Source organism: Hemiscyllium ocellatum, chromosome 38 (assembly GCF_020745735.1).
Source record: "Hemiscyllium ocellatum isolate sHemOce1 chromosome 38, sHemOce1.pat.X.cur, whole genome shotgun sequence".
NCBI lineage: Eukaryota > Metazoa > Chordata > Chondrichthyes > Orectolobiformes > Hemiscylliidae > Hemiscyllium > Hemiscyllium ocellatum.
Genome location: NC_083438.1, coordinates 39,067,710 through 39,088,285, shown reverse-complemented (window position 1 = coordinate 39,088,285; position 20,576 = coordinate 39,067,710). Strand labels below are relative to the sequence as shown.

Below are 20,576 nucleotides of genomic sequence, written 5' to 3'. Positions count from 1 at the left end.
GTGGAATGGCTGTGGGAAATTGTCCATTAGGGCCCAGGGATGTGCAGGTTAGGATGGATTGGCCATGGGAAATTGTCCCATAGTGCCCAGGGATATGCAGTTTAGGGTGGATTGGCCATGGGAAATTGTCCCATAGTGCCCATGGATGAGCAGATTAGGGTGGATTGGCCATGGGAAATTGTCTCATAGTGCCCAGGGATTTCCAGGTTAGGGTGGATTGGCCATGGGAAATTGTCCCATAGTGCCCAGGGATGTGCAGGTTAGGGTGGATTGGCCATGGGAAATTGTCCCATAGTTCCCTGGGATGTGCAGGTTAGGGTGGATTGGCCATGGGAAATTGTCCCATAGTGCACAGGGATGTCCAGGTTAGGGTGGGTTGGCCATGGGAAATTGTCCCATAGTGTCCAGGGATGTGCAGGTTAGGGTGGATTGGCCATGGGGAATTGTCCCATAGTGCCCAGGGATGTGCAGGTTAGGGTGGATTGGCCGTGGGAAATTGTCCCATAGTGCCCAGTGTTGTGCAGGTTAGGGTGGATCGGCCATGGGAAATTTTCTCATAGTGTCCAGGGATGTGCAGGTTAGGGTGGATTTGCCATGGGAAATTGTCCCATAGTGCCCAGGGATGTGCACGTTAGGGTGGATTGGCAATGGGAAATTGTCCCATAGTGCCCAGGGATGTGCAGTTTAGGGTGGATTGGCCATGGGAAATTGTCCCATCGTGTCCAGGGATGTACAGGTTCGGGTGGGTTGGCCATGGGGAATTGTCCCATAGTGCCCAGGGGTGTGCTGGTTAGGGTGGATTGGCCATGGGAAATTGTCCCATAGTGTCCAGGGATGTGCAGGTTGGGGTGGGTTGGCCATGGGGAATTGTCCCATAGTGCTCAGGGATGTGCAGGCTAGGGTGGATTGGCCATGGGGAATTGTCTCATAGTGCCCAGGGATGTGCAGGCTAGGGTGGATTGGCCACGGGGAATTGTCCCATAGTGTCCAGGGATGTGCAGGTTAGGGTGGTTTGGCCATGGAAAATTGTCCCATAGTGCCCAGGGATGTGCAGGTTAGGGTGGATTGGCCATAGGAAATTGTCCCATAGTGTCCAGGGATGTGCAGGTTAGGGTGGATTGGCCATGGGAAATTGTCCCATAGTGCCCAGGGATGTGCAGGTTAGGGTGGATTGGCCATAGGAAATTGTCCCATAGTGTCCAGGGATGTGCAGGTTAGGGTGGATTGGCCATGGGAAATTGTCCCATAGTGTCCAGGGGTGTGCAGGTTAGGTTGGATTGGCCATGGGAAATTGTCCCATCGTGTCCAGGGATGTACAGGTTCGGGTGGGTTGGCCATGGGGAATTGTCCCATAGTGCCCAGGGGTGTGCAGGTTAGGGTGGATTGGCCATGGGAAATTGTCCCACAGTGTCCAGAGATGTGCAGGTTGGGGTGGATTGACCATGGGGAATTGTCCCATAGTGCTCAGGGATGTGCAGGCTAGGGTGCATTGGCCATGGGGAATTGTCCCATAGTGCCCAGGGATGTGCAGGTTAGGGTGGATTTGCCACGGGGAATTGTCCCATAGTGTCCAGGGATGTGCAGGTTAGGGTGGTTTGGCCATGGGAAATTGTCCCATAATGCCCAGGGATGTGCAGGTTAGGGTGGATTGGCCATAGGAAATTGTCCCATAGTGTCCAGGGATGTGCAGGTTAGGGTGGATCGGCCATGGGAAATTGTCCCATAGTGTCCAGGGGTGTGCAGGTTAGGGTGGATCTGCCATGGAAAATTGTCCCCTAGTGCCCAGGGATGTGCAGGTTAGGGTGGATTGGCCATGGGAAATTGCCCCATAGTGCCCAGGGATGTGCAGGTTAGGGTGGATTGGCTATGGGAAACTGTCCCATAGTGCCCAGGGATATGCAGGTTAGGGTGGATTGACCGTGGGAAATTGTCTCATAGTGCCCAGGGATGTGCAAGTTAGGGTGGATTGGCCATGGGAAATTGTCCCATAGTGTCCAGGGATGTGCAGGTTAGGGTGAATTGGCCATGGGAAATTGTCCCATAGTGCCCAGGGATGTGCAGGTAAGGGTGGATTGGCCATGGGAAATTGTCCCATAGTGCCAAGGGATGTGCAGGTTTGGGTGGGTTGGCCGTGGGAAATTGTACCATATTGCCCAGGGATGTTCAGGTTAGGGTGGATTGGCTGTGGGAAATTGGTCCATAGTGTCCAGGGATGTGCAGGTTAGGGTGGGTTGGCCATGGGAAATTGTCCCATAGTCTCCAGGGATGTGCAGGTTAGGTTGGATTGGCTTTGGGAAATTGACCCATAGTGTCCCAGGGATGTGCAGGTTAGGGTGGATCGGCCATGGGAAATTGTCTCATAGTGCACAGGGATTTCCAGGTTAGGGTGGATTGGCCATGGGAAATTGTCCCATAGTGCCCAGGGATGTGCAGGTTAGGGTGGATTGGCCATGGGAAATTGTCCCATAGTGCACAGGGATGTCCAGGTTAGGGTGGGTTGGCCATGGGAAATTGTCCCATAGTGCCCAGGGATGTGCAGGTTAGGGTGGATCGGCCATGGGAAATTGTCCCATATTGCCCAGGGATGTGCAGGTTAAGGTGGATCGGCCATGGGAAATTGTCCCATAGTGCCCAGGGATGTGCAGGTTAGGGTGGATCGGCCATGGGAAATTGTCCCATAGTGCCCAGGGATGTGCAGGTTAGGGTGGATCGTCCATGGGAAATTGTCCCATAGTGTCCAGGGATGTGCAGGTTAGGGTGGAATGGCTGTGGGAAATTGTCCCATAGTGCCCAGGGATGTGCAGGTTAGGATGGACTGGCCATGGGAAATTGTCCCATAGTGCCCAGGGATATGCAGTTTAGGGTGGATTGGCCATGGGAAATTGTCCCATAGTGCCCATGGATGTGCAGATTAGGGTGGATTGGCCATGGGAAATTGTCTCATAGTGCCCAGGGATTTCCAGGTTAGGGTGGATTGGCCATGGGAAATTGTCCCATAGTGCCCAGGGATGTGCAGGTTAGGGTGGATTGGCCATGGGAAATTGTCCCATAGTGCCCTGGGATGTGCAGGTTAGGGTGGATTGGCCATGGGAAATTGTCCCATAGTGCTCAGGGATGTGCAGGCTAGGGTGCATTGGCCATGGGGAATTGTCCCATAGTGTCCAGGGATGTGCAGGTTAGGGTGGATCGGCCATGGGAAATTGTCCCATAGTGCCCAGTGTTGTGCAGGTTAGGGTGGATTGGCCATGGGAAATTGTCCCATAGTGTCCAGGGATGTGCAGGTTAGGGTGGATCGGCCATGGGGAATTGTCCCATAGTGTCCAGGGATGTGCAGGTTAGGGTGGATTGGCAATGGGAAATTGTCCCATAGTGCCCAGGGATGTGCAGTTTAGGGTGGATTGGCCATGGGAAATTGTCCCATCGTGTCCAGGGATGTACAGGTTCGGGTGGGTTGGCCATGGGGAATTGTCCCATAGTGCCCAGGGGTGTGCAGGTTAGGGTGGATTGGCCATGGGAAATTGTCCCATAGAGTCCAGGGATGTGCAGGTTGGGGTGGATTGGCCATGGGGAATTGTCCCATAGTGCTCAGTGATGTGCAGGCTAGGGTGCATTGGCCATGGGGAATTGTCCCATAGTGCCCAGGGATGTGCAGGTTAGGGTGGATTGGCCATGGGAAATTGTCCCATAGTGTCCAGGGATGTGCAGGTTAGGGTGGTTTGGCCATGGGAAATTGTCCCATAATGCCCAGGGATGTGCAGGTTAGGGTGGATTGGCCATAGGAAATTGTCCGATAGTGTCCTGGGATGTGCAGGTTAGGGTGGATTGGCCATGGGAAATTGTCCCATAGTGTCCAGGGATGTGCAGGTTAGGTTGGATTGGCCATGGGAAATTGTCCCATAGTGTCCAGGGATGTGCAGGTTAGGGTGGGTTGGCCATGGGGAATTGTCCCATAGTGCCCAGGGATGTGCAGGTTAGGGTGGGTTGGCCATGGGGAATTGTCCCATAGTGCCCAGTGTTGTGCAGGTTAGGGTGGATCGGCCATGGGAAATTGTCCCATTGTGCCCAGGGATGTGCAGGTTAGGGTGGATTGGCAATGGGAAATTGTCCCATAGTGCCCAGGGATGTGCAGTTTGGGGTGTATTGGCCATGAGAAATTGTCCCATCGTGTCCAGGGATGTACAGGTTCGGGTGGGTTGGCCATGGGGAATTGTCCCATAGTGCCCAGGGGTGTGCAGGTAGGGTGCATTGGCCATGGGGAATTGTCCCATAGTGCCCAGGGATGTGCAGGTTAGGGTGGATTGGCCACGGGGAATTGTCCCATAGTGTCCAGGGATGTGCAGGTTAGGGTGGTTTGGCCATGGGAAATTGTCCCATAATGCCCAGGGATGTGCAGGTTAGGGTGGATTGGCCATAGGAAATTGTCCCATAGTGTCCAGGGATGTGCAGGTTAGGGTGGATTGGCCATGGGAAATTGTCCCATAGTGTCCAGGGATGTGCAGGTTAGGTTGGATTGACCATGGGAAATTGTCCCATAGTGTCCAGGGATGTGCAGGTTAGGGTGGGTTGGCCATGGGAAATTGTCCCATAGTGCCCAGGGATGTGCAGGTTAGGGTGGATTGGCCGTGGGAAATTGTCCCATAGTGTTATGTGAAGGCATAAACGTAGGGGAATGGCTCTGGGTGGGTTACTCTTCGGCGGGTCGGTGTGAACTTGTTGGGCCGAAGGGCCTGTTTCCACACTGTAAGAAATCTAATCTGAAAAGATGTGGGGACACGCTCTTCCGAAGCAAGTCAGGCTGGAGAAAAGGCAGATGGAGTTTCGCCTGGGTAAGTGTGAGCTGCTGCACTTGCGAAATGAAATGTTGAGGGAAAGGATGGAGTTCGTGGCAGGATCCTGAACAGCATTAATATACAGAAGGACCATGGGGTTCGAGACTACCGCTCCCTGAAAGGGGCCACACGGTAGATAGGGTGGGGGGAGAAGGCGTGCAGTGTGTTTGTCTGTATTGGGTGGGGAATTGAGTACAAGAGTCAGGGGGTCAGGCTGCTGTGTTGTCAGACTTTGGGTTAGGCCGCACTGAAAAAATTGCGTTCAGTTTAGATTAGACTTACAGTGTGGAAACAGGCCCTTCGGCCCAACAAGTCCACACCGACCCGCCGAAGCGCAACCCACCCATACCCCTACATTTACCCCTTACCTAACACTACGGGCAATTTAGCTTGGCCAATTCACCTGACCCGCACATCTTTGTGACTGTGGGAGGAAACCGGAGCACCCGGAGGAAACCCACGCAGACACGGGGAGAACGTGCAAACTCCACACAGTCAGTCGCCCGAGTCGGGAATTGAACCCGGGTCTACAGGCGCTGTGAGGCAGCAGTCCTAACCACTGTGCCACCATGCCGCCCGTTCTGGTCGCCACGTTCCAGAAAGGGTCTAGGGGCTTGGGAGAGGGTGCAGAAGGGGTTTCCCAGGAGGCTGCCAGGATTAGATGGGATGAGCTGTAAGGAGAGGCTGGAAAAACTCAGGCTGTTTTTCCCTGGAGGCTGAGGGGAGACTTTATAGAAGCCCGTAGAAGTATGAGATACTGAGATAGGGTCTGACAGTTATAATCGTCTTCCCAGAGTTGAAATGGAGGAGTGTGGGACACGCTGACAAGGGTGGGGGGCAGATACAATGGTGGGGGGGAGGGGTTTGAAAGGGCTTTTAGATAAACACATGGATATCCAAGGAATGGAGGGATAGGGAGCCAAAGGCCGCAGAAGTAGATTGGTTTAGCCTGGCGTCATGTTCAGTACAACATGATGGGCCGAAGGGCCTGATCCTGGGCTGTACTCCCTGGTGTTGTATGTAAAGGTGGGGTGGGGGTGAGAGGTTATCATGGTTAGGGAGCAGGGAGAATTCAGATTAACTGCAATCTGACAGGAGAGGCGAGCAGGCTCGATGGGCTGAATGGACGTAGAATGGGGTTTACATACAACTCCTAAGCCACTGAGGCCTATGACAGCAAGTACCAACAAACAAACAGGCCCTTCAGCCCATCGGAAGGCTGCTAGGGGAATGAGGAGCAGCGGCAGGCGATTCGGCCCGTCAGAAGTATAAGAAATAAGGTAGGTGAAGTTGCAGCGTGGGTTGGTACCTGGGACTTCGATGTTGTGGCCATTACAGAGACGTGGGTAGAACAGGGACAAGAATGGCTGTTGCAGGTTCCAGGGTTTAAATGTTTTAGTAGGATCAGACATGGGGGTAAAAAAGGGGGAGGTGTGGCATTGCTTGTCAAAGATAGTATTACAGCGGTGGAATGGACGATGGAAGAGGACTTGCCATCTGAGGTAGTTTGGGCTGAGGTTAGAAATAGGAAAGGTGAGGTCACCCTGTTAGGTGTTTTCTACAGGCCTCCTAATAGTCCTAGAGAAGTAGAGGATAATATTGCGAGGATGATTCAGGAAAAGAGTGAAGGTAGCAGGGTGGTTGTTATGGGGGACTTTAACTTCCCAGATATTGACTGGGAGAGCTATAGCTCGAGTTCATTAGATGGGTCGGTGTTTGTCCAATGTGTGCAGGAGGGTTTCCTGACACAATATGTCGACAGGCCAACAAGAGGTGAGGCTATATTGGATTTGGATCTGGGTAATGAACCAGGCCAGGTGTTAGACTTGGAGGTAGGTGAGCACTTCGGGGACAGTGACCACAACTCGGTGACTTTTACTTTAGTGATGGAGAGGGATAAGTGTGCGCCGCAGGGCAAGAGTTATAGCTGGGGGCAGGGAAATTATGATGCAGTGAGGCATGACTTAGGATGTGTGGCTTGGAAAAACAGGCTTCAAGAGAAGAACACTAATGAGATGTGGGGATTATTCAAGGAGCAGCTACTACGTGTCCTCGATAAGTATGTACCAGTCAGGCATGGTGTAAAGGGCCTTGTGAGGCAGCCGTGGTTTAGTAAGGAATTAGAATCCCTTGTTAAAGGGAAGAGGGCGGCCTATGTAAAGATGAGGCGTGAAGGTTCAGTTGGGGCGATTGAGAGTTATAAGGTAGCCAGGAAGGATCTAAAGAGAGAGCTAAGAGCAGCAAGGAGGGGACATGAAAAGTCTTTAGCTGGTAGGATTAGGGAAAACCCAAAGGCTTTCTATAGGTATGTCAGGAATAAAAGGATGACTAGGGTAGGTATCGGTCCAGTCAAGGATAGTAGTGGGAAGTTGTGTGTGGAGGCGGAGGAGATTGGAGAGACACTAAATCAATACTTTTCATCAGTATTCACTCAGGAACAGGACACTGTTGCTGATGTGAATGTGGAGTCACAAATAATTAGAATGGATGCCCTGGAAATATGCAGGGAAGAGGTTCTGGGAATATTGGAGAGGATGAAAATAGATAAGTCTCCTGGGCCTGATGGCATTTACCCTAGGATCCTATGGGAAGCTAGGGAGGAGATAGCAGAGCCTTTGGCCTGGATTTTTATGCCGTCATTGTCAACGGGAATAGTACCAGAGGATAGCGAATGTGGTCCCCTTGTTCAAGAAGGGGAGTAGGGATAGCCCTAGTAACTATAGGCCAGTGAGTCTGACTTCAGTGGTGGGCAAAGTCTTAGAGAGAATTGTAAGGGATAAGATTTATGAACATCTGGATAGGAATAATGTGATCAAGGATAGTCAGCATGGTTTTGTGAAGGGCAGGTCGTGCCTCACAAACCTTATTGAGTTCTTTGAGAAGGTGACTAAGGAAGTGGACGAGGGTAAAGCAGTAGATGTTGTGTATATGGATTTTAGTAAGGCGTTCGATAAGGTACCCCATGGTAGGCTAATGCTAAAACTACGGAGGTATGGCATTGAGGATACATTAGAGGTTTGGATTAGGAATTGGCTGGCTGGAAGGAGACAGAGGGTAGTAGTTGATGGACTATGTTCATCTTGGAGTGCAGTTACCAGCGGTGTACCACAAGGATCTGTTTTGGGACCATTGCTTTTTGTTATCTTTATAAATGATCTAGAGGAGGGGCTTGAAAGCTGGGTGAGCAAGTTTGCGGATGACACAAAAGTCGGTGGAGTTGTGGACAGTGAGGAAGGATGTGGCAGGTTACAGCAGGATATAGATAAGCTGCAGAGCTGGGCAGAAAGGTGGCAAATGGAATTCAATGTAGCTAAGTGTGAAGTCATTCACTTTGGTAAGAGTAACAAGAAGATGGAGTACTGGGCTAATGGTAGGCTACTTGGTAGTGTGGATGAGCAGAGGGATCTTGGTGTCCATGTACACAGATCTCTGAAAGTTGCCACCCAGGTAAATAGTGCTGTGAGGAAGGCATATGGTGTACTGGGCTTTATTGGTAGAGGAATTGAGTTCCGGAGTCCTGAGGTCATGTTGCAACTGTATAAGACTCTGGTGCGGCCTCATCTGGAGTATTGTGTGCAGTTTTGGTCGCCATACTATAGGAAGGATGTGGACGCATTGGAACGAGTGCAGAGGAGGTTTACCAGGATGTTGCCTGGAATGGTAGGAAAATCTTATGAGGAAAGGCTGAGGCACTTGGGGCTGTTCTCATTGGAGAAGAGAAAGTTTAGGGGAGATTTGATAGAGGTGTATAAGATGATTAGGGGTTTAGATAGGGTCGACACTGAGAACCTTTTACCGCTAATGGAGTCAGCTGTTACTAGGGGACACAGCTTTAAATTAAGGGGTGGTAGGTATAGGACAGATGTTAGGGGTAGATTCTTTACACAGCGGGTTGTGAGTTCATGGAATGCCCTGCCAGTAGCAGTGGTGAACTCTCCTTCTTTATGGTCATTTAAGCGGGCATTGGATAGGCATTTGGAAGTTATTGGGCTAGTGTAGGTTAGGTAGGATTCGGTCGGTGCAACATCGAGGGCCGAAGGGCCTGTACTGCGCTGTATCTTTCTATGTTCTATGTTCTATGTGTGCTTCCATCATCAGGACGATAATGGCTGCCCTTCATTAACACACATTCGCCAAGTCTCATCATGTCTGTAACATGAACAGATCCACGGCCGAAAATGTGTTGCTGGAAAAGCGCAGCAGGTCAGGCAGCATCCAAGGAACAGGAAATTCAATGTTTTGGGCACAAGCCCTTCATCAGGAATGGGTTCCAGGCACAAACCTTCCGGGATTGGCTACTCCCTGGGTAAAGAAATTCCACACCACGCCAGCCCGGAATGACATTATCTTTCACCCAGCCAACCCAACCCCGACTCTCTATCCTCTCTCCGCCCCCATCACCATTTCCGTCTGCCCGTCCCATCCCTCACCACAATATCCAGCTTTAATCCCCCACCCACTCAAAACAACGATAGCATTCCCCGAGACCAGAGAGAGGTAAATGGGGGTTGGAGGGGGTTACAGAGATAGGGAGGGGCTGTAGGGGCTGGAGGGGGTTACAGAGATAGGGAGGGGGTGTAGGGGCTGGAGGGGGTTACAGAGATAGGGAGGGGGTGTAGGGGCTGGAAGGGGTTACAGAGATAGGGAGGGGGTGTAGGGGCTGGAGGGGGTTACAGAGATAGGGATGGGGTGTAGGGGCTGGAGGGGGTTACAGAGATAGGGAGGGGATGTAGGGGCTGGAGGGGGTTACAGAGATAGGGAGGGGGTGTAGGGGCTGGAGGGGGTTACAGAGATAGAGAGGGGGTGTAGGAGCTGGAGGGGGTTACAGAGATAGGGAGGGAGTACCTGAAACATACCTAAAGGCTCCAGTTTGACTACATCGGAGGAAGCTGTGCCAACAGAATTCCGGGCTTCACAGCGGAACGTGAGATCCTGTTGAGAATGGCGAATCCTCACCTGCTTCAATGCGCCGTGTTCATACCGCATTGTCGACCCGGTGTACCAGGTGTAACTCTGTACCGGGGGGTTGCTGCTGCTCGCCAGGCACTGCAGTGCCACATATTGCCCGACACGGAACGGGGTGTACTGGCGGGAGTTGACATAGACATCCTTTGGAGCATCTGACGAATACGATAGCAGGGAAAAGTCACCCAGGAAAGGGACCCTCCTCCCGTGCGACACTCCCTCGACACTGACCCTCCGACAGTACCCATTCGCTCCGCACTGACCCTCCGACAGTGCCCACACCCTCAGCACTGACCCTGTGACAGTGTCCCCTCCCTCAGCACTGACCCTCCGACAGTGCCCACACCCTCAGCACTGACCCTCCGACAGTGCCCACTCCCTCAGCACTGACCCTCCGACAGTGCCCACTCCCTCAGCACTGACCCTACGACAGTGCCCACTCCCTCAGCACTGGCCCTCTGACAGTGCCCACTCCCTCAGCACTGACCCCCCAACAGTGCCCACTCCCTCAGCACTGACCCTGTGACAGTGCCCACTCCCTCAACACTGACCCTGTGACAGTGCCCACTCCCTCAGCACTGACCCTGTGACAGTGCCCACTCCCTCAGCACTGACCCTGTGACAGTGCCCACTCCCTCAGCACTGACCCTGTGACAGTGCCCACTCCCTCAGCACCACCTGAACTTTACCGTTCGTGTGTTTGGATGACTGACAGCTCTCGGATCGGATTGATTGTTCGTTGTTGGCCATTCAGCCCCTTTCAACAATGTTTTGCACATTGGCAATAATGTTTGTTAGGTTGGGAATAACGGGGACTGGGTTGCTCTGTCCAGAGACAAGAGCAGCAACACTGTAGGATGGAGGTGTTTCCTGATAATTAAGAACAAAACTTCTCCTTTTCCAGGAGATTATTCCAGGAGGGATAAACGTGAGCGGTGAATTTGTCATTTGGAACTTTGAGAAGTAGTTTTATTCCAGGAGGGATAAACGTGAGCGGTGAATTTGTCATTTGGAACTTTGAGAAGTAGTTTTATTGATCGATCCTGAGTCTGGCCCCACACTCGCTGTGCTCCGAGCTGGGAGGCTGTTCTCTGTTAGCACCTTCCAAACCCACGGCCACTTCGATCTGGTAGGACAAGGGGCAGCAGGTACATGGGAACCCCACCCTCCCTGCAAGTTCCCCTCCGAGCCCCTCCCCATCCCGACTTGGAAATCTATTGGCCGTTCCTTCCTGGGTCAGAATCCTGGGATTCCCTCCCTCAGGGACATTGTGGGTCTATCCTGCAGCACATGGACTGCAGCGGGTCAAGGAGGCAGCTCACCCCCACCTTCCCAAGGGGGGCAACTAGGGACGGGGGGAGGGGGGCAGTAAATATTGTCTTGGAGACATCATTTGAGATGATTAAATAGGAGGAGTTTGTTCTTCTTGTCTGGGGAATGTGACTGAGAGATTGACAGCCAGTATTGAATGGATGGGCCGAATGTCCTCTTCATGTCTCTGAATGGATCTTGTGATTGAGTGAAGGGGATAGGTCAGTGCTGACACTGAGCATTCCAAGCCAGGAGGTAATGGGTTAAATCTCCATGTACTTACACAACACGTTTAACGTCACGTTGGCGCCGGTCATTTCACCGCTGCCTGTTTTAAAGCCACATCTGAGACTCCTCCCGTGGTCCCGGTAAGACGGGGTGAACTTCAGGATGGTGCTGCCAGTTGGGGATTGACGGATCTCTCGGTGTGATGAAGATATGTTCAGTCCCTCAGTGTCAATCCAGCGGAGCCAGCCAGGGCACAGAAAACTCACCGAGCAGTTCAAACTCACCGGCACATTCTCCTGCAGAACAGCTGGAGCTGATATCTTCACCAACTCAGGAGCATCTTCACAGGAAAGACCAATCAAGGCACAGGGTTCAGTCAAGAAAAACTATTCACTGCCAATCAGCAAATACAGGCACAGAGAAACAGGTGCTCCGAGTGTGGGTCTGACTGAGGGATACGGAGACTGGAACTGTGCACGGTGCTCCGAGTGTGGGTCTGACTGAGGGATACGGAGACTGGAACTGTGCACGGTGCTCCAAGTATGGGTCTAACTGAGGGATACGGAGACTGGAACTGTGCACGGTGCTCCGAGTGTGGGTCTGACTGAGGGATACGGAGACTGGAACTGTGCACGGTGCTCCGAGTGTGGGTCTGACTGAGGGATACGGAGACTGGAACTGTGCACGTTGCTCCGAGTGTGGGTCTGACTGAGGGATACGGAGACTGGAACTGTGCACGGTGCTCCGAGTGTGGGTCTGACTGAAGGATACGGAGACTGGAACTGGCAGTTTCTCAGAACGGCTGACCAGAACAGTAGGAGGCCATTCTGCCCCTCCAGCCCAATCTATATTAATAAGAGAAGTAGTTTTAAACTCACCCACAACGATTATCGAGACACCGTTGGGATCTGAATATTTGTTTGTGTCTGGACCAGTCATTCGAAAGTGATAAATCCCTTCATCACTTTTCTGTAGGTTTTTTATTTTCAAACTACAATCCTTCCCTGTCCGCCAGTCGCCCACGAGGGTGGCCCGGTTTTTGAACCTGCGGTCCGAGTCCCCGTTGGAAGAGATCACCAGAGTCCCATTGACCTTTTCCCCCTTTAACCACATGACTGCCTGGATGTTGGAATTGCTGGGATAGCGGCATTTGCAAGGAATCATCAGACACGACCCTTCGGCCCCTTCTACAGTCCTGGGGGCCTCAACACTCCATGGAGAGTACCCAAAACCTATAACAGATCAATTGTGCATTCATGTAGCACCGTTAACATGATAGAACAACTAGGCATTTCAATCAACCAGGCAATATTTCACTCCGAGCTACCCCAGGGGATATCAGGAAACAGGCGATGCAAGGCCCAGGGAGAAGGGACATTGCAAAAACAGTGCATCAGGTCAGTGGGTGAGAACGAGAGGGACAGGGGCAGGGGGCCAGAGATTTTAATGAAAATTCCTGAGCTCAGCACAGCTGGGGAGTGGACAGCATGGTCCCAAAGATGGAGCGATGGGAAGTGGGGGCTGGAGGAGGCTGCAAGGGTAGGGAGTGCAGCCTGCCTCGAATTCCCGATGAAGGGGACTTCCCCGAAGTTTCGATTTTCCTGCCCCTCGGATGCTGCCTGACCTGCTGTGCTTTTCCAGCAACACTCTAATCTAGACTCTGGGTTCCAGCATCTGCTGCCCTTGCTATTACCACCCAGTCTCATCCCACTCTCCCACCTCACTCTCCACCCCCTTTAATATCCCACCCAGTCTAATCCCACTCTCCCACCCACTCCCCGCTCCCTTTAATATCCCACCCAGTCTAATCCCACTCTTCCCTCACTCCCTGCTCCCTTTAATATCCCACCCAGTCTAACCTATTAACATGCTGCCCTTCATAATATCCCAGTCTCTCCACATTCCAATTTCTAATTAGGGTCTGTCTTTGCGACTGATATTTCCTCATCCTTTCTGCCTTTTGCTGTCTCTCTGTGTGTCTCTCTCCCCACGTCTCTCTCCTCCCCCACCCCGCTCTCTCGCTCTGTCTCCCCTCCTCTCTCACAAGGCTCCTCTATATATGTAGATGTACATTGAGAGAGACACATACCACAGACTGAAGGCAGGAGCAGTGACAAGAGGAGGAACCACTTCATTGGCAAAGACCTGAAGAGAAATGGAGACAAATCATGAAAAGATTTACATCATCATTGTTGAAATTCATACTCTCTGTCTGAACCAACCGTATTAAGGCAGACATCTGAGGGGCTCAGGACTGAGGGAGTGTCGCATTGTCAGTGGGTGAATACTGAAGGAGAACTGGACTGTCGGAGGGTCAGTGCTGAGGGAGTGGGCACTGTCGGAGGGTCAGTGCTGAGGGAGTGGGCACTGTCGGAGGGTCAGTGCTGAGGGAGTGCCGCATTGTCGGTGAGGTCAGTGCTGAGGGAGTGGGCCCTGTCGGAGGGTCAGTGCTGAGGGAGTGGGCACTGTCGGAGGGTCAGTGCTGAGGGAGTGGGCACTGTCGGAGGGTCAGTGCTGAGGGAGTGCCGCATTGTCGGTGGGGTCAGTGCTGAGGGAGTGGGCACTGTTGGAGGGTCAGTGCTGAGGGAGGGGCACTGTCAGAGGGTCAGTGCTGAGGGAGTGGGCACTGTCGGTGGGGACAGTGCTGAGGGAGTGGGCACTGTCGGAGGGTCAGTGCTGAGGGAGTGCCGCATTGTCAGTGGGGTCAGTGCTGAGGGAGTGGGCACTGTTGGAGGGTCAGTGCTGAGGGAGGGGCACTGTCAGAGGGTCAGTGCTGAGGGAGTGCCACACTGTCGGAGGGTCAATGCTGAGGGAGTGGGCACTGTCGGAGGGTCAGTACTGCGGGAGTCACGCAATGTCAGAGGGTCAGTGCTGAGGGAGTGGGCACTGTTGGAGGGTCAGTGCTGAGGGAGCCGCACTGTCGGAGGGTCAGTGCTGAGGGAGTGGGCACTGTCGGTGGGGACAGTGCTGAGGGAGTGGGCACTGTCGGAGGGTCAGTGCTGAGGGAGTGCCGCATTGTCAGTGGGGTCAGTGCTGAGGGAGTGGGCACTGTTGGAGGGTCAGTGCTGAGGGAGGGGCACTGTCAGAGGGTCAGTGCTGAGGGAGTGCCACACTGTCGGAGGGTCAATGCTGAGGGAGTGGGCACTGTCGGAGGGTCAGTACTGCGGGAGTCACGCAATGTCAGAGGGTCAGTGCTGAGGGAGTGGGCACTGTTGGAGGGTCAGTGCTGAGGGAGCCGCACTGTCGGAGGGTCAGTGCTGAGGGAGTGGGCACTGTCGGAGGTTCAGTGCTGAAGGAGTGGGCACTGTCGGAGGGTCAGTGCTGAGGGAGGGGGCACTGTCGGAGGGTCAGTGCTGAGGGAGTGGGCACTGTCGGAGGGTCAGTGCTGAGGGAGTGCCGCATTGTCGGTGGGGTCAGTGCTGAGGGAGTGGGCACTGTCGGAGGGTCAGTGCTGAGGGAGTGGGCACTGTCGGAGGGTCAGTGCTGAGGGAGTGCCGCATTGTCGGTGGGGTCAGTGCTGAGGGAGTGGGCACTGTTGGAGGGTCAGTGCTGAGGGAGGGGCACTGTCAGAGGGTCAGTGCTGAGGGAGTGGGCACTGTCGGTGGGGACAGTGCTGAGGGAGTGGGCACTGTCGGAGGGTCAGTGCTGAGGGAGTGCCGCATTGTCAGTGGGGTCAGTGCTGAGGGAGTGGGCACTGTTGGAGGGTCAGTGCTGAGGGAGGGGCACTGTCAGAGGGTCAGTGCTGAGGGAGTGCCGCACTGTCGGAGGGTCAATGCTGAGGGAGTGGGCACTGTCGGAGGGTCAGTACTGCGGGAGTCACGCAATGTCAGAGGGTCAGTGCTGAGGGAGTGGGCACTGTTGGAGGGTCAGTGCTGAGGGAGCCGCACTGTCGGAGGGTCAGTGCTGAGGGAGTGGGCACTGTCGGAGGTTCAGTGCTGAAGGAGTGGGCACTGTCGGGGGGGTCAGTGCTGAGGGAGGGGGCACTGTCGGAGGGTCAGAGCTGAGGGAGTGGACACTGTCGGAGTGTCAGTGCTGAGGGAATGGGCACTGTCGGAGGGTCAGTGCTGAAGGAGTGGGCACCGTCGGAGGGTCAGTGCTGAGGGAGTGGGAACTGTTGAAGGGTCAGTGCTGAGGGAGTGGGCACTGTCAGAGGGTCAGTGCTGAGGGAGTGGGCACTGTCAGACGGTCAGTGCTGAGGGAGTGCCGCATTGTCGGTGGGGTCAGTGCTGAGGGAGTGGGCACTGTTGGAGGGTCAGTGCTGAGGGAGGGGCACTGTCAGAGGGTCAGTGCTGAGGGAGTGGGCACTGTCGGTGGGGTCAGTGCTGAGGGAGTGCCACACTGTTGGAGGGTCAGTGCTGAGGGAGTGCCGCACTGTCGGAGGGTCAATGCTGAGGGAGTGGGCACTGTCAGAGGGTCAGTACTGCGGGAGTCACGCACTGTCAGAGGGTCAGTGCTGAGGGAGTGGGCACTGTTGGAGGGTCAGTGCTGAGGGAGCCGCACTGTCGGAGGGTCAGTGCTGAGGGAGTGGGCACTGTCGGTGGGGACAGTGCTGAGGGAGTGGGCACTGTCGGTGGGGTCAGTGCTGAGGGAGTGCCACACTGTTGGAGGGTCAGTGCTGAGGGAGTGCCACACTGTCGGAGGGTCAATACTGAGGGAGTGGGCACTGTCGGAGGTTCAGTACTGAGGGAGTGGGCACTGTCGGAGGGTCAGTGCTGAGGGAGGGGGCACTGATGGAGGGTCAGTGCTGAGGGAGTGGACACTGTCGGAGGGTCAGTGCTGAGGGAGTGGGCACTGTCGGAGGGTCAGTGCTGAGGGAGTGGGCACTGTCGGAGGGTCAGTGCTGAGGGAGTGGTTACTGTCGGAGGGTCAGTGCTGAGGGAGTGGGCACTGTCGGAGGGTCAGTGCTGAGGGAGTGCTAAAATGTGTGAAATTCTACTCTGATTGGACAGCGTGAAGTCAGGAATGATGTTTACAATGGTCGCAGTCAGAGAGCCCTGATCCAGGGGCCACAGTCTAAAGGAGATGGGATCAGACTGAAATGAGTAGCAATTTCGTCATCGAGAGAATGGGGAGGCTGTGGAATTAGATTAGATTACTTCCAGTGTGGAAACAGGCCCTTCGGCCCAACCAGTCCACTCCGACCCTCCGAAGGGAAACGCACCCAGACCCATTCCCCCTGACTCACATATCCCTAACACTACGGGCAATTTAAAACGGCTAATCCACCCTACCCTGCACATCCCTGGGCACTATGGGACAATTTCCCATGGCCGATCCACCCTAACCTGCACATCCCTGGGCACTATGGGACAATTTCCCATGGTCAATTCACCCTGACCTGCACATCCCTGGGCACTATGGGACAATTTCCCATGGCCAATCCACCCTAACCTGCACATCCCTGGGCACTATGGGACAATTTCCCATGGCCAATCCACCCTAACCTGCACATCCCTGGGCACCATGGGACAATTTCCCATGGTCAATCCACCCTAACCTGCACATCCCTGGGCACTATGGGACAATTTCCCATGGCCAATCCACCCTAACCTGCACATCCCTGGGCACTATGGGACAATTTCCCATGGCCAATCCACCCTAACCTGCGCATCCCTGGGCACTATGGGACAATTTCCCATGGCCAATCCACCCTAACCTGCACATCCCTGGGCACTATGGGACAATTCCCCATGGCCAATCCACCCTAATCTGCACATCCCTGGACACTATGGGACAATTCCCCATGGCCAATCCACCCTAACCTGCACATCCCTGGACACTATGGGACAATTTCCCATGGCCAATCCACCCTAACCTGCACATCCCTGGGCACTATGGGACAATTTCCCATGGCCAATCCACCCTAACCTGCACATCCCTGGGCACTATGGGACAATTTCCCAAGGCCAATCCACCCTAACCTGCACATCCCTGGACACTATGGGACAATTCCCCATGACCAATCCACCCTAACCTGCACATCCCTGGGCACTATGGGACAATTCCCCATGACCAATCCACCCTAACCTGCACATCCCTGGGCACTATGGGACAATTTCCCATGGCCGATCCACCCTAACCTGCACATCCCTGGGCACTATGAGACAATTTCCCATGGCCAATACATCCTAACCAGCACATCCCTGGACACTATGGGACAATTTCCCATGTACAATCCACCTTAACCTACACATCCCTGGACACTATGGGACAATTTCCCATGGCCAATCCACCCTAACCTGCACATCCCTGGGCACTATGGGACAATTTCCCATGGCCAATCCACCCTAACCTGCGCATCCCTGGACACTGTGGGAAAATTTCCCATGGCCAATCCACCGTAACCCGCACATTCCTGGGCACTATGGGACAATTTCCCATGGCCAATCCACCCTAACCTGCACATCCCTGGGCACTATGGGACAATTTCCCATGTCCAATCCACCTTAACCTGCACATCCCTGGACACTGTGGGACAATTTCCCATGGCCAATCCACCCTAACCTGCACATCCCTGGGCACTATGGGACAATTTCCCATGGCCAATCCACCCTAACCTGCACATCCCTGGGCACTATGGGACAATTTCCCATGGCCAATCCACCCTAACCTGCACATCCCATGACACTATGGGACAATTCCCCATGGCCAATCCACCCTAACCTGCACATCCCTGGGCACTATGGGACAATTTCCCATGGCCAATCCACCCTAACCTGCACATCCCTGGGCACTATGGGACAATTTCCCATGGCCAATTCACCCTAACCTGCACATCCCTGGGCACTATGGGACAATTTCCCATGGCCGATCCACCCTAACCTGCACATCCCTGGGCACTATGGGACAATTTCCCATGGCCAATCCACCCTACCCTGCACATCCCTGGGCACCTTGGGGCAATTTCCCATGGCCAATCCATCCTAACCTGTACATCCCTGGGCACTATGGGACACTATCCCATGGCCAATCCACCCTAACCTGCACATCCCTGGACACTATGGGACAATATCCCATGGCCAATCCACCCTAACCTGCACATCCCTGGGCACTATGGGACAATTTCCCATGGCCAACCCACCCTAACCTGCATATCCCTGGGCACTATGGGACAATTTCCCATGTACAATCCACCCTAACCTACACATCCCTGGGCACTATGGGACAATGAATTATGGCCAATCCACCCTAACCTACACATCCCTGGGCACTATGGGACAATTAAGTATGGCCAATCCACCCTAACATACACATCCCTGGGCACTATGGGACAATTCCCCATGGCCAATCCACCCTAACCTACACATCCCTGGGCACTATGGGACAATTAAGTATGGCCAATCCACCCTAACCTACACATCCCTGGGCACTATGGGACAATTACGTATGGCCAATCCACCCTAACATACACATCCCTGGGCACTATGGGACAATTCCCCATGGCCAATCCACCCTAACCTACACATCCCTGGGCACTATGGGACAATTAAGTATGGCCAATCCACCCTAACATACACATCCCTGGGCACTATGGGACAATTCCCCATGGCCAATCCACCCTAACCTACACATCCCTGGGCACTATGGGACAATTAAGTATGGCCAATCCACCCTAACCTACACATCCCTGGGCACTATGGGACAATTCCCCATGGCCAATCCACCCTAACCTACACATCCCTGGGCACTATGGGACAATTAAGTATGGCCAATCCACCCTAACCTGCACGTCCCTGGGCACTATGGGACAATTTCCCAATGCCAATCCACCCTAACCTGCACATCCCTTGGCACTATGGGATAATATCCCATGGCCCATCCACCCTAACCTGTACATCCCTGGGTACTATGGGACAATTCCCCATGGCCAATCCACCCTAACCTGCACATCCCTGGGCACTATGGGACAATTTCCCATGGCCAATCCACCCTAACCTGCATATCCCTGGGCACTATGGGACAATTTCCCATGTACAATCCACCCTAACCTACACATCCCTGGGCACTATGGGACAATTATGTATGGCCAATCCACCCTAACCTGCACATCCCTGGGCACTATGGGACAATTTCCCATGGCCAATCCACCCTAATCTGCACATCCCTGGACACTATGGGACAATTCCCCATGGCCAATCCACCCTAACATACACATCCCTGGGCACTATGGGACAATTCCCCATGGCAAATCCACCCTAACCTACACATCCCTGGGCACTATGGGACAATTAAGTATGGCCAATCCACCCTAACCTACACATCCCTGGGCACTATGGGACAATTCCCCATGGCCAATCCACCCTAACCTACACATCCCTTGGCACTATGGGACAATATCCCATGGCCCATCCACCCTAACCTGCACATCCCTGGGCACTATGGGACAATTCCCCACGGCCAATCCACCCTAACCTGCACATCCCTGGGCACTATGGGACAATTTCCCATGGCCAATCCACCCTAACCTGCGCATCCCTGGGCACTATGGGACAATTTCCCATGGCTAATCTACCCTAACCTGCACATCCCTGGACACTATGAGACAATTTCCCATGGCCAATCCACCCTAACCTGCACATCCCTGGGAACTATGGGACAATTCCCCATGACCAATGCACCCTAACCTGCACATCCCTGGGCACTATGGGACAATATACCATAGCCAATCCACCCTAACCTGCACATCCCTGGGCACTATGGGACAACTTCCCATGGCCAATCCACCCTAACCTGCACATCCCTGGGCACTATGGGACAATTTCCCATGGCCAATCCACCCTAACCTGCACATCTTTGGACTGTGGGAGGAAACCGGAGCACCCGGAGGAAACCCACGCAGACACGGGGAGAATGTGCAAACCCCACCCAGACAGTCGCCCGAGGGTGGGATCGAACCTGCGTCCCTGGTGCTGGGAGGCAGCAGGGTTAACCACTGAGCCACCAGATGAGTATGTAACTGTGGGGTGGGGTGGGGGGGTCTGTGTCCAGTGGTGTTCAACAGGGATCCGTGGCTGGGACCCCTGTGGTTTGTGAGAGAGAGAAATTATTTGGATGAGAATGTGAGGGGCCTGATTAATAAAGTTTACAGAGATCACGAACGTGGGTGGAGTTGTGGATAGTGAGGAAGGCTGTCAATGGGATATAGATCAGCTGGAAAGTTGGGCAGAGCAATGGCAAATGGAGTTTAATCTGGATAAGTGCGAGGTGGATTTTGGGAGGTCAAATGTTAAGGGAAAGGACTTG

The 20,576-nt window shown here is 53.8% G+C and overlaps 1 protein-coding gene across 1 annotated transcript in view; it reads right to left on the bottom strand.

The window, feature by feature from the left end:
- Positions 1–20,576, bottom strand: part of LOC132833932 (B-cell receptor CD22-like) — an 89,434-nt gene that overhangs the window by 56,613 nt on the left and 12,245 nt on the right. Inside the window, exons 2-5 of the mRNA XM_060852611.1 lie at positions 13,423–13,478; positions 12,212–12,565; positions 11,389–11,673; positions 9,686–9,949 (exon numbers count right to left, since the gene is read on the bottom strand). Of these exons, the coding sequence (XP_060708594.1) occupies positions 9,686–9,949; positions 11,389–11,673; positions 12,212–12,565; positions 13,423–13,468 (949 nt within the window). The 5' untranslated portion in view covers positions 13,469–13,478. The remainder of the gene's footprint in view (positions 1–9,685; positions 9,950–11,388; positions 11,674–12,211; positions 12,566–13,422; positions 13,479–20,576) is intronic.